Source organism: Cyprinodon variegatus, unplaced genomic scaffold (assembly GCF_000732505.1).
Source record: "Cyprinodon variegatus isolate N-32 unplaced genomic scaffold, C_variegatus-1.0 Scaffold895, whole genome shotgun sequence".
NCBI classification, from domain to species: domain Eukaryota; kingdom Metazoa; phylum Chordata; class Actinopteri; order Cyprinodontiformes; family Cyprinodontidae; genus Cyprinodon; species Cyprinodon variegatus.
This window is the reverse complement of record NW_015151348.1, coordinates 283,721-296,082: the sequence shown is the minus strand read 5'-3', so window position 1 is coordinate 296,082 and position 12,362 is coordinate 283,721. Positions and strand designations below refer to the sequence as shown.

At 36.0% G+C, this 12,362-nt stretch overlaps 1 protein-coding gene across 1 annotated transcript in view; it reads left to right on the top strand.

The window, feature by feature from the left end:
• Nucleotides 1-1,322: 1,322 nt before the first annotated feature.
• il12rb1 (interleukin 12 receptor subunit beta 1) overlaps nt 1,323-12,362 on the top strand; it is a 22,257-nt gene continuing 11,217 nt past the window's right edge. The window contains exons 1-7 of the mRNA XM_015397887.1: nt 1,323-1,506; nt 2,091-2,214; nt 4,261-4,430; nt 4,536-4,672; nt 4,762-4,795; nt 7,637-7,759; nt 8,095-8,174. Coding sequence (XP_015253373.1) covers nt 1,434-1,506; nt 2,091-2,214; nt 4,261-4,430; nt 4,536-4,672; nt 4,762-4,795; nt 7,637-7,759; nt 8,095-8,174 — 741 coding nt within the window. The 5' untranslated portion in view covers nt 1,323-1,433. The remainder of the gene's footprint in view (nt 1,507-2,090; nt 2,215-4,260; nt 4,431-4,535; nt 4,673-4,761; nt 4,796-7,636; nt 7,760-8,094; nt 8,175-12,362) is intronic.

The window sequence follows — 12,362 nt, the reverse complement described above, 5'->3', positions numbered from 1 at the left end:
GCATTGTTTCTCTGAGTCTGAACTTGTTTTTGTCTTTGTTCCTCGGCAGGAAGACTTCCTGTGTTACTGGGTAAGCCTGGACCTTCTATTCCTGGAAGGATTAACTTAGTCTCACTGAGGAAGGGTATGTCCAATGTATGTCTGCCTGTCTGCTCTCCAACGAGTTTCCTCTTCTCTGGATTAAACCCCCACAAACTGGATCCAATGAAAAACCAAGAGCCCCCCAAAAGTGGTGGCTCTCCAGTAATATTCAAGCCTCAGTCTATTTTCCCAATGTCCCAGAACTGATCACTGTGATCTCCCCTTCAAAGTTTCCGGTTCACCAGTCCACTGAGTTCCAGCATTGTTTCCCCACAGAGTTTCAATCTTCATCAGTGTTTGCTAACCTACAATAAACCTGTTAAACTTTTACCCTTGGTCTCCGAGTGGTTCTCTGCATGTGGGTCAGATCTTTAAAGCCCATTATGATAGTAATACTTTTATTTTATTATCGGGTTTAACGAGCCGGAGGTCTATTCCTCTTAATCCAGAGTTCCATGTTTCACTGTCGTTTCCCAAAAACAGTCCTTTGCAAGCTGTTGTCTAGCAGATCGAAAGGATGTGGAGAAAAGCTGGTACGCACAATGTGTATGTGCTGACAAAAGGAAGAAACAATAATCATCCAGGTTTCAGGACTCTGTGTCACATAAAATAACATTGTGTTGATGTTCATTTTCTTTTTTGTTTTTAAAAACCAAATCTCTTTATATATTACAACTAACGAATGTTTTGCTCATGGATAACAGTGCAAGAAAATTAAAGCCTAATTTGTTGTTTATCTTATTTAGGTGGTATTTGGGCTCTTTAATGGATGATTGACAATCCAAGAGGAATATTTAATACTGTTGCCCTTAAAAGCAAAAAAAAAAAAAAAAAAAAAAAAAAAAGGATCAATTCCAGTCCTTAAGACAAAAGCTCTTTGACCTAGATGATTTACACAGATCTGTTCATGTTCTCACCAAAATTGAGAAATTAAGAGAACTTAGTACTTTTCCCCTCCTCATATTAACTCATTTAGGTGTGCAAGCAGCACTCTCTGTTGACACATTACACTACATGTAGGTGTCTGCAATTTTTTGCTGTAGTTTCCACCGTTACTGCAGCTTCACTGATTCTTTGATGGGAAGTATGAAAAGAGAAATAATTGTAGGGAAATGAGCATAGAAAAAATAAAGAAAAGACTTCAAAGAGTCACTGCTCTGTCTGTCTGCAAGAGTGACGAACACAAGCTCCCCCCACCCCTGACTCTTTGTGGTTTTGCTCGAGCTCATATAAGTTGAGATGTGAAAATGTGACGTTTCTGGGAAACACGACCCAGTTACACGAAAACAGGTTGACTTCATGGACTCTCCTACACTCAGTTATGATAATCCTTCTCCTTTATAGTTTACTTCATGGAAACTTTTCAGCACTTGAGAGCACTACATGGATGTGTGATATTTCTGCTCATCGCAACAATCAACAAAGGTAGATTGTCAACTTGTCTTTAAAAGTATTTTTATTTTACACTTACATTGACAAAAAAATTATATTCTAGATTTTTAGACCCTGAGTAAAAGTGACAAACGGACTAAAGTAAAATGTCAGCCGCAGAGCATTGGTTTGCTTATCAGCATTATGTGGTTTTCCAATAGCAGGTGACATCCGCTGTGCGCTGTCTGAGTTGTCTCAGTAAGGTGCTACTGATCAAATTTAAAACATGGCTTAACCTGTTATCGAGACGCTGGTTTAAAGTCACATTCATGTTTCTGTTCAGATTCACTTTAGACTCTTCTGAATGAGACAAAAAGATCAATTTTAGGAGATAGGTTAAAAACCAAAGCGCTACAAGCAGATCTGAAGAAACACAAATTTGCAATTAAAACAAAAAACTACAACCATATAACAAAATAAAGATTTACATAGTGTAAGCAGACCGTTTTATTTACTGAATGGTTTGGCTAAAATTCAGCCAGAAATGCATACACCTGAATCTGAGTTTTCCTCTGTCACACTCTAGCCTGTATCTGATGGGGATCCAAAATAGATTTATAAATTTGTTTTCTCCTAAGGGTCAACATGTGAGCCTCCCTCCATGCCTCTGTGTTTCCGACAAAACGAGGGAGAGACTGTTTACATCTGTGAATGGGACTTCAGCCCAAATGGAACTAATGTGACATTTGATCTTTACTTTAAGTAAGTATTGCTCAGAGTTCAATTTGAATGTTTTTCTAAGCCATAAATATGCTTTGTTGGGTTACTCTATAAGCTTGGAACTCAACGCTAATCCAGACATTTTGAAGTGAAAAAGCTTCCTGGATGGGAAGCAAAACGTCTTTAAACTTGGAAAACAAAGTCCAGTTGTTTGTTGTTTTTTTTTACTATTTTGGAATTGCTCAGTGTTTAAATAGCAGATTGGTACTAGTAGAGCACTTCTGAAGAGACAATATTTCCTAAACAGAATAACTGAAAGAAAAATTGAACATTGTGTTAATAAACTCTTTTCAGTTCTCTCTGTAGAGAGTGAGGACAGGTCACCATTTCCTCTAGTATGAAAGTGAAGCCGATAAACTGCTGTCTGAAATGTCATCATGAGGTGACAACAGGAACAGGCGAATAAACAGTTCTTGATTCACAATCACTTGTAATTCTTTTTATACACTGGAAAAAAATCGAAATCTAGATAAGCCTTTTTTTTTAAATAAGTGGATTAATTTTTGAATTGAGGAGGTAAGTGAATGGAACAAGTTAATTTACATTTAAAATAAGGAAAAAATATTGCATTGTCTTATTTCAAGTGCTTATTATCTTATTTTAGGAGTAAAAACTACTAATTACATTGGCAAATCATCTTATTTACCTAATCAAATTAAGGGTTAATATACTTAATTTAAGAAAAGTTGACTTATTTCTAGATTGTTTTTGTAGTGCAATTACAAAATCTATACTGTCCTCTGTGTGATGTTTATTCCTACAAAAAAGAAAGTATTTTTTGAATTAATATAGGTTGCTAAGCTAAGTAAACTTTTGGAATGGGGAGGTAATGAATGAATATAGTATCAAAAAGACATGGAAAAAGTTAAGTACTTTAAAGACGAAAGGTTCTTATTGATCATATCACTGGCAGAAGATCTTTAGAAAGAAGATTGTTGGCACATTTATGGTGTGTAGAATGCAGCGCAATATTAATATGCCATGTTACTACTGCATGTCAATATGGATGGTTAAAAAACTATTTTAAAACAAAGTAAAGTTTATCATCTTACAGAGAAAGGTTAATGATTCAGAATAAAATAACTTTAAAAACAGATGGAAATCTTCTAAGGAGAGAATATCTCTGCAAGATTTACACCAGGGTCTGATTTTGCAATGCAACAATCCCAAGATCTCTATTTTAGAAGCTGCAGGCTCAGAGAATCTCAAACAAAAAGACAACTAAACAATCAGGAAAACCTTAAACTAAAAGCATAGTATGTCTTGCTTGGAAAACCTGTCTGGGAAAAGGTTTGCAACGTTGCAGCTGAATAAAATAGACTTCCAGAACATTTTTCTGAGGACAAATTACACAGAAACAGAGATTATTTTCTTAACAGCACAAAGCACCATGCTAGAAGAGAGTTAAATGCAGATATCAACACAGAAACTGTATACCAACAGTATAGCGCAGTGTTGGAGGGCAACTGAGCCAAACAAGAACTCTGACGTATATTGATTTATTCTTATATGAGAAAATCTAACAACTACAATATGCGAAAATGAATGTATGCAACAGGTCTTTAATCCCAAACACATCAGCAAGTCTGCAACAGATAAAATGGGAAAGAAAACAACTGAGGTACGATAATATCCCAGTAGAGCTCTTAAAAGAAAATATTGCCTCCTGTCACTGTTATGGGTTTTCAGTCTGGTCAACTGTAGTCTAATACTGTGTCCATAACAACAATTTTAAGCTGAATTAATGACAGTGCTCATGGCCACACTAGTTAATAAGATAATTTTTTTATCCAATTTTTAAGCAATAATGTGTTTTTATTGTTTTTTCATGAACAAAAATGGACCATCAGCTTAGAAAAATCAGCATTGTTTATTGTGTATGATGTTGATGGAATGACACTAAAAAGCATCAGTTTGAGTTAAATAGATTGCAGTTATAATATGCTAAGATGTTTTCAGTTTATGCAGTTGCACACGTTGTTTAGATGATCCTTTCATTTTATTTTATATTTGTGTGTTTCTTGTTAGTGACACTTCTGATATTATAACAACTCCATTTAAGAACATTAAGGAAAACCGGAAGGAGATAAATGAGGAAATACTGATAGTTGGTGATAAAGTTGATATCTGGGTGGAGGCTCATGCTGGAGACTCCGTCTGCACCTCACCTATAAGGTCTGGGATACTGAGACACACAGGTAACACAGGCCATTCCTTCTCTTTTTTCAACACTGAATGACACAGAGTTCTACATTTTCACAGTGTTTGATTCTTTTTTTCTTTTTTCTTTTTTTTTTTTGTAGTTAAATATGAAACACCACAAAATATATCTATTTCCTGGTTGAGAAACAACCTCAGCTTAAGTTGGCAGTCTAAATATCCATCTTTAGCTGAGGTCTCGTTCAGGAAATATGAGCCCCTGTCAGAAACATGGGAAAAAGTGAGATTTAAGGCTTTTCTTTACAATATGTATTATATATTTTTATTGATATTCATAAATCAATCATAATATTTGTTTTTTTTTTACAGAGAATATTAAATACCACCAGGGAGGCTTCAACGCGTGAGTGCACAAATATTCCTTCAATTATTCTTTCGAAATAAATGTTTATGCTTGAATAATACTTGGGTTTTGGTTTGCTTTATTTGCCCTAAAAACATTAATGTATCTTGAAATGGCAAAGCTACACTTCGATGTAATTGGTAGCACTGCTGTCTTTCAGCAAGAAGGTACTGAGTCTGGCTCCCTTCTAACCAGTGGCGGTTCTAGACCAAATGTACTAGGGGGCCAGAAGGGGGCTAGCGTGTTTTTATAGGGGCACAGAAAAGCATGACATAAAAAACAGGGCCAGGGATTCAAATATATTTAGATAGCTGCATGAAGTGAAATTTCAATTCAATAAGGTTTAATTATAATTCTAAGCCTTATTAGGTCAATATACATTCATAATTTAAGAATTTAATATATTTTTGACATAATTTAAGTTAACATTACTGTTTTTTTTATAAAATCTAAATTAGAACTAAAAAAAACTGATGATTTCAGTTGTAAAAATTAGAGTATTTTGCTTTGAAAAAAACATTGAGCAAAAGAAAACTGAGATCCTATCTCAATACCACTGAAGCAATGACCTTATTGCTTTTGAATAATTAGAAAAGACAGAATTTGTAAAGAAAAAAAAATGAAATAGATCCAAAGGACCTATCAGTAACTATATCTGTTCTAGCGCATATCATCATTAGAATTTCTTTGAGTATTATGTCTTCAGTACATGCTTCTAACCCCAACAGGAAATACCTAAAACATGCAGGACCTGGGTTTATGTGGAAAAGGGTGGGCTACTACAAACCTATAGAATTACAAAAGAATACAAAAAAGTCATAGAGTTAGAAAAGGCTTACCATTCTAAGCAATTCCTCATTACCTCTGGAGGTATAAGTGCTATTACCGTAGATCCTTCTCCTCTTTTTGTTTATGAGGTCTATTTCTATCATCCTCATGACTGGCCTGGGGGTTTCTGAGGAAGGAGAACAGGTACCTGTCCTGTTTGGGACTCCATCTTATTCTCCCTTCAAATAAATGATAAGCTACTTAGCTGATTATGATCTGTTTGGGGATTGGGAATCAGTCTCTTTGGAAGATTTTTGTAGAGGAGGAATTTTTGGAGCAACAACGACTTCTGGATAGCAGCCGGAAGGCCGTATGCGAAATGACAGAGGCACATAAACAGATCATGTTGAAGACCACACAGCAAAGAAATTTAATTCTTTGCTCTCAATTGATCACATTGGCAAAGTGGATTGTTTATCTATGAGACTAGAGCAGAGCTCATCACAACATTTTTGCTAGGATCACAGGAAGATTTCCACAGCAGAACCTCCCCAGCAAATAGAGAAGGTTTGATAATGACATGGTCATTTGTTAGGACTATATTCCATCTTCAAACTGATATAAGATTAAAAAAATTTTCTTCATTAAATCCATCCATCCATCCATCCATCCATCCATCCATCCATCCATCCATCCATCCATCCATCCATCCATCCATCCATCCATCCATCCATCCNATCCATCCATCCATCCATCCATCCATCCATTATCTGACACACTTTATCCCGAGTGGGGTCTGGTGCCTATCTCCAGATGTCTACTGGCGAGAGGCAGGGTACACCCTTGACAGGTCGCCAGTCCATCGCAGGGCAACACAGAGACAAACAGGACAACCAACCATTCATGCACACACTCACACCTAAGGAGAAATTAGAGAAGCCAATTAACCTAACAGTCATGTGTTTAGGCTGTGGGAGGAGGCCAGAGTACCCGGAGAGAACCCACGCATGCTCAGGGAGAACATGCAAACTCCATGCAGAAAGACCCCAGGCCAGGAATCAAACCCGGGAACTTTCTTGCTGCAAGGCAGGACTACCCACTGCCCTGAGAAGCCTTCTTTAAATCCAATAGTCTCTATCAAAGCAAACATTTGTGATAAACATTTATAAAACAGATAAATAATGGCAATCTGTTCTGTCAGCTGCATGTGATTGACATTCTTTTGCGAATTAAGTCAACTCACGGTGTCATAAAAACAGATGATGTGGGAAAAAGGAATATTTGATCCATAAACAAGCGTATACAAACTCAAACACTACATTGTCCATTCAGGGCCATGGATGTTCAGCTGTTGCAATAGTTCCAATCCATGTCAATGTTTTTTTTTTTTTCGTTTTTTTTTAATCCAACATTTCCGAAGAGTCTGTTTTTTTTTTCTTACACATTTGCATAATTAGAAAAAAAAACGACACTCCTGTCAGATTTATTACCAACGTATGACTAAAACTCAGTTATCTGAAATCTAGTCAGGAAACTATAATGCACGGTGACAGGGTTGCCTTCCAGTTTATGTTTAAAATTTAGCCTAATTAAACATAGCGTTTGCATATCTCCCCAGGGCATATTTGGGTTTTTTACTGGTACCCCAGCTTCCTTCCACAATCTCAATAAACACAATTTAAAGTTCAGGATTTTCATCTCTAAACTGATACAGTGGGAGTGCGTGCTTTCTTCTCTGTCATCTAACAATTTACTAAAGATTAGTGTGGATATTCAATGTATGGAAGAGTGGTGGCCTAGTGGTCAGGGCATTGCACTTGGGTCCCAGAGGTTCTTAGTTTAAGCCCCACTCCCACAGCCTCCACTCTGGGTCCCTAAGCTAGACCCTTAACCCCACACTGCTCCCCGTGCGCCGCACAATGTCAGCCCACTGCTCTCCAAGGGGATAAAATGCAGAGTTAATTTTGTTGCTTTGCACTTGAAACAGTGTAATGACAATAAAGTTGAATTCAATTCAATGTATGTATAAACATAAGCACAACAAATACAATGTATTTCTTTTTATATAAACAGAAAAGCTCATCATTGTAAATCTCCTGAAGAATGCATCTTACCAGGTTCGGATCAGAGTGCAGTCCATCCAGGCTGAAAACCCCCTGTGGAGCAACTGGTCGCCAGATTTTTTAGTTCCTGCAGGTAAACTAATTTTACTCTATGCTTTCTTTTAGTACAGAAAAAAAAACTGTAAAGATACATGTAAACTTTCAAATGTGACACAAAAAAGACATAAAAATCACCCTTATATTGGGGTTAAAACTTTTTGGTAAACATGCAGTTGTGACCACAAGAAGTGAACTCCTCTGTAACTTTAATCATAAGATATATAAAATGTCTTATAATGAAATAAAATAACCCCGATCTCAAAATATCAGTCTTTATATTTTTTGGCAAATGATTAAAAAAAAAAGTCAAATTAAAAACAAGATATTGAGTATAAAGGCAACATGTTCTCCTTTTGGTTTTTCCAACAGAACTTGAACATCCTCCTGAAGTAGAAAAGACAACACCAACGCTGTTAAATGGCACTCGACGGGTGACAGTGACTTGGAAGGTACGAAGGGTTACAAGTAAATTTTATTACACTTGGCAACATCAGCAAAACATATTTTGAGTTGCTCCTGGTCAGAATTATATGGGCCTACCTTGGTTTGGAAATATCTCGAGACAAGTGGGTGTTGTGAGGAGTGGGCGGAGCTAAATGCAGCTTTTCAGAGCCTTATGTCATTGTTGGTGAGACAGTGGCCCCTGTCAGACTATCGTCTGTCATCAGGGTGGGGGGTATTTAGAGAGGAGTTGAGAAGGTGAGCTTCTTTAGGTTTAATAATTAATTTTTTTATCTTGAAATTAAGCTCTCACTATTTTCATCTTTTTCTTTCTTTTTATTACTTTTTCCTGTATCCATTCATATGCTTTTATATAAAATTCAATATGAATAATACTCCTAACTATTGTCATTTTTATTTTCTATACAATAATAATTTTACCTTTAACTCCAACTTTATGTTTCTTTCACTTAAAAATATTTTCTTCTACATACACAATGTAAGTGTAACATGCTCATCATGCCCACCGAATGCATATATGCAATAGATGACAGTGAGAATACAGTGTCCTTGATATAAATTTGTGCATGCTTTGTTGCTGGTTTTAGATTTTCTAATCAAGAAATATGGTTTATACATTATAAATAATTCTCAGCTATCAAAAATCCTGGCGATGCATTTTTAGTATTGATACAATAAAAATAAAACAGAGGGGGGTTTGGACATAGGGAAGGAGGGGTGTTGCCGGTTTTGGTTTAGGTTTATAGCAAAAAAAAAAAAATGTATTATTAAATCATCTTTAAGCCACATTTGGAAAATCGTACTTTTCTCTATTTTCAGAAACTACAACTTAATTAATACAATTTAATGAGGAGGGCGCTTGGATTGAGTTCCAATAAAAAAAGCTGGTGGCTTTTAGCTGTTAGGGAGATAAACGCAATACCTGCTATTAATTGATTGTTTGTTTAGGCACCAAATGGCTTGGTTGGTGCTCAGTCCTTATGGGAATATTAAACACGATCAAAAACTATATATTACAATAGCTACATGACAAAATACAAAACAAGGCATGAATTTTACACATACAGAGTCTCTGCTTCATCTTTTCAAAATATATCAGGATTTTTTTTAACTAAATGGAAGTAAAAAGAGAGTTTCTTAAGGCAAAGTCTAAAGGACAATAAAGAACAAGATGAAATCCATCCTCAACAACAAATTCACACAAGCATAAATGTTGAAGTGTGCCATTAAATCAATCTACTTCTACAGCCAGAGGTAAGGTACCAGTTCTAAGCACATTACAAATAACCATTTTTAAATTGAACATAATTTATAAGCTTGGGTTTCTTCCATGTATCCTGCTTCCATTGAGCTTCATATCTTGTAAGTAATAGTGTTCTTACAGAATGTATATTACTTTGGAAAAATGTTTCTAAGCATTATATACATGTCAGCTGCGATGGACTGGCGACCTGTGCAAGGTGTACCCCGCCTCTTGCCCGTAGACAGCTGGAGATGGGCACCAGCACCCCTTGTGACCCCACTTGAGATAAGCGTGTTAGAAAATTGATGGATGGATATGCATGTCAGAATCTGCCTATACAAATGTCACCAATTCAAACTAGGGCTGAAGATTTTTAATGACACGTTTTCTTGGTTAGCCTTTCCTCTGGCAGACTGACAAGACAGGTCCCCAGTCATACCATTTCACATCTTTATTTTATTAAATGTGGCTCCCATCCTGCATGCCCTTCAATGGCAGCCTTTGCTGCATCCTTATCCAGACACAGAAAACACCTCAATGCATGTTTCTGAACAGAATTACAACCATTAAACTCTTCATAGACCCAGAGTCCTGCAGCATAGAACAAGACTCTGTCAACCAAAGATTTGCCAAGTTGTCTAAATAAATAAATCCTAATATCCAAACAGGCCTTCATTTTATGTATCAGAGAACCTAAACCTCTTCATACCACAAAACCTCATATTTCAAATTTATTCTGCAAATCGAGTTCATTTTCTGCAATCAAAGCAATGTCATCTATGTAAAGTAGAACACTGAAACTGATGCCCTCTATATTGGAAGACCAAGATTAGTTTGTTCATTTCCTGTGCTAGATCATTTCAACGGGAAAGGCATTAAAACCATTCTGTTCTTAAATTCTCAATTTGTCACAAGCAATGGGTTCTCTATGAAGGGCTTTTATCGTTTCCATTGATATCAGATGAAAGAAATTTAAACAGAACAAATTCTTGGTTAACACGATTCAATGCCTTTCTGAAATCAACAAAACTAATGGGGGTACTGTACTTCTCCAAATAAGCTCTCACTACAGAAGATAACACATAAATATGATACAATATCTACTTTTCCTACAACTGTTCTGTTTATTTGCCAACAATCCACAAGACTACATCATACATCTATGGTTAAGGACAGCTGAATAAATGTTGTAACCTTTGCTAATCGGACTGATCGCTCTGTATTTTAACAGGACTCTAGGTTCGTCTTTGATGGATATCAGAATAGCTTTGATAATTGATTTATTCCAAACTGGTCTGAAAAAAATGTCTTCTATGCCCACTGATTTATTATCTTTAATTTTGCTTTTCTCTCTTAGAACCCCCTCATTGTAACACAAAGTACTGGGTGTAATTAACAGGTAGACCAAATATTGTTAATGTGGAGAAACATCAATACACCTATAAAGAGGCTAAATATTTAAAGATCAGGTCCTTAGTAAGATAACACAAATATCACATTAATAGTTTGAACTAGCACTCCAAAGTAAGGACAACCAGATATTTTGTTGACACTTTATTTTGTTAAATAATCATGAAATGCATCTTTTACCAGAGTAGAGATAATATAATAATGAACTGTGAGGGACTGAGCTGAGAAAAAAATAAGAAAAACAAAGGGAAGTTTGAGAGAAAAATAGCAACAATTTTATTAATGGCAAAAAAAAAAAAAATCTGAAATCTTAACATAAATCTGGGCCCAAACACAGGCAACTGAAGTAGTAGCTGACACACAAGTGGAACATATATACTGGCTGATCAGTACATCTACATCTGCCTAAACAAAACTAATCCATACAATACAAAATCAGCAACCTGTGACAGAAAGGAACTTAAGTAATTAAACTCAATTTTAACTGCAAAAGAACTAACAAAATAGAAAAATCTAAACCCTGCCTACACCTCTTCTAAAACAAGTGGAAGGGTCCAATTAGGGACTTCTTCCTTCACTCCCCCGGCCACGCCCACACAGCAGCCTCCCAGAACTGACAGGTCAAATGAAAAGTATATTAAGTTAAAGTAAACCAAACAACCAATAAGTGGCAAAATTAGTTAACTAAATGTGTGCAAAAAAATTGTTAACCCATGGTTAATCCCTTAAGTAAAATAATAGCATACTACATTGGTGAACTAATATAGATTGCTAGAGGAAAAGAGTTATCAGACCATTTATTGTGTGGCTCCACATGCTACCATCAAATGGACATTTAAATCAGGAGATAAAACAATTAACTGTTTGTGCATTGTAGTATGCCTTTACCAATATTTTACATGTTCAAATTTTCTGTTTTATAACTATAACAAATTATATGCAAATAATTTATATATTATATGTGTTACTGATCAAAGTCCTACATTTACATATTTAGAGGAACACTCTCTCCAGCAGGCAAAAATTTGTGGATATGTTTAACACTTTTCCAGAACTGGACACTTCTGAGTTAAAAGCTGATTTTTGGAACTAAAATATTATTGAATGTGTTTTCTATTTGGAACAAATTGAGCCTTAGAGGCTGGAAGGAAGTACAAAAAAATAAACTTCCACATGTTGTGGCTATGAGAGTAAAACTACGACGGAGTATTAGGGCCACACATGAAGGGAAAAAATATTTTTGCCATGACGAGATTAAACTCGACATGTCGACTTTTAAGGCGACATGTCGACATTAAACTCAACTTTTCGAGAATAAAGTTGAAATGTCATGTTGAGTTTAATCTCGACGTGTCGACTTTAAACTCGCCATTTCGAGAATTAAGTTGATCTATCGTGGCGACTTTAATCTCGACATTCCAAAGTTTGGAGAAAAGAGCAACCGCGCTCCACAGCTGCAGTCTGCGTTTGGAGAAAAGAGCAACCGCGCTCCACAGCTGCAGTCTACGTTTTAAGAGTAAAG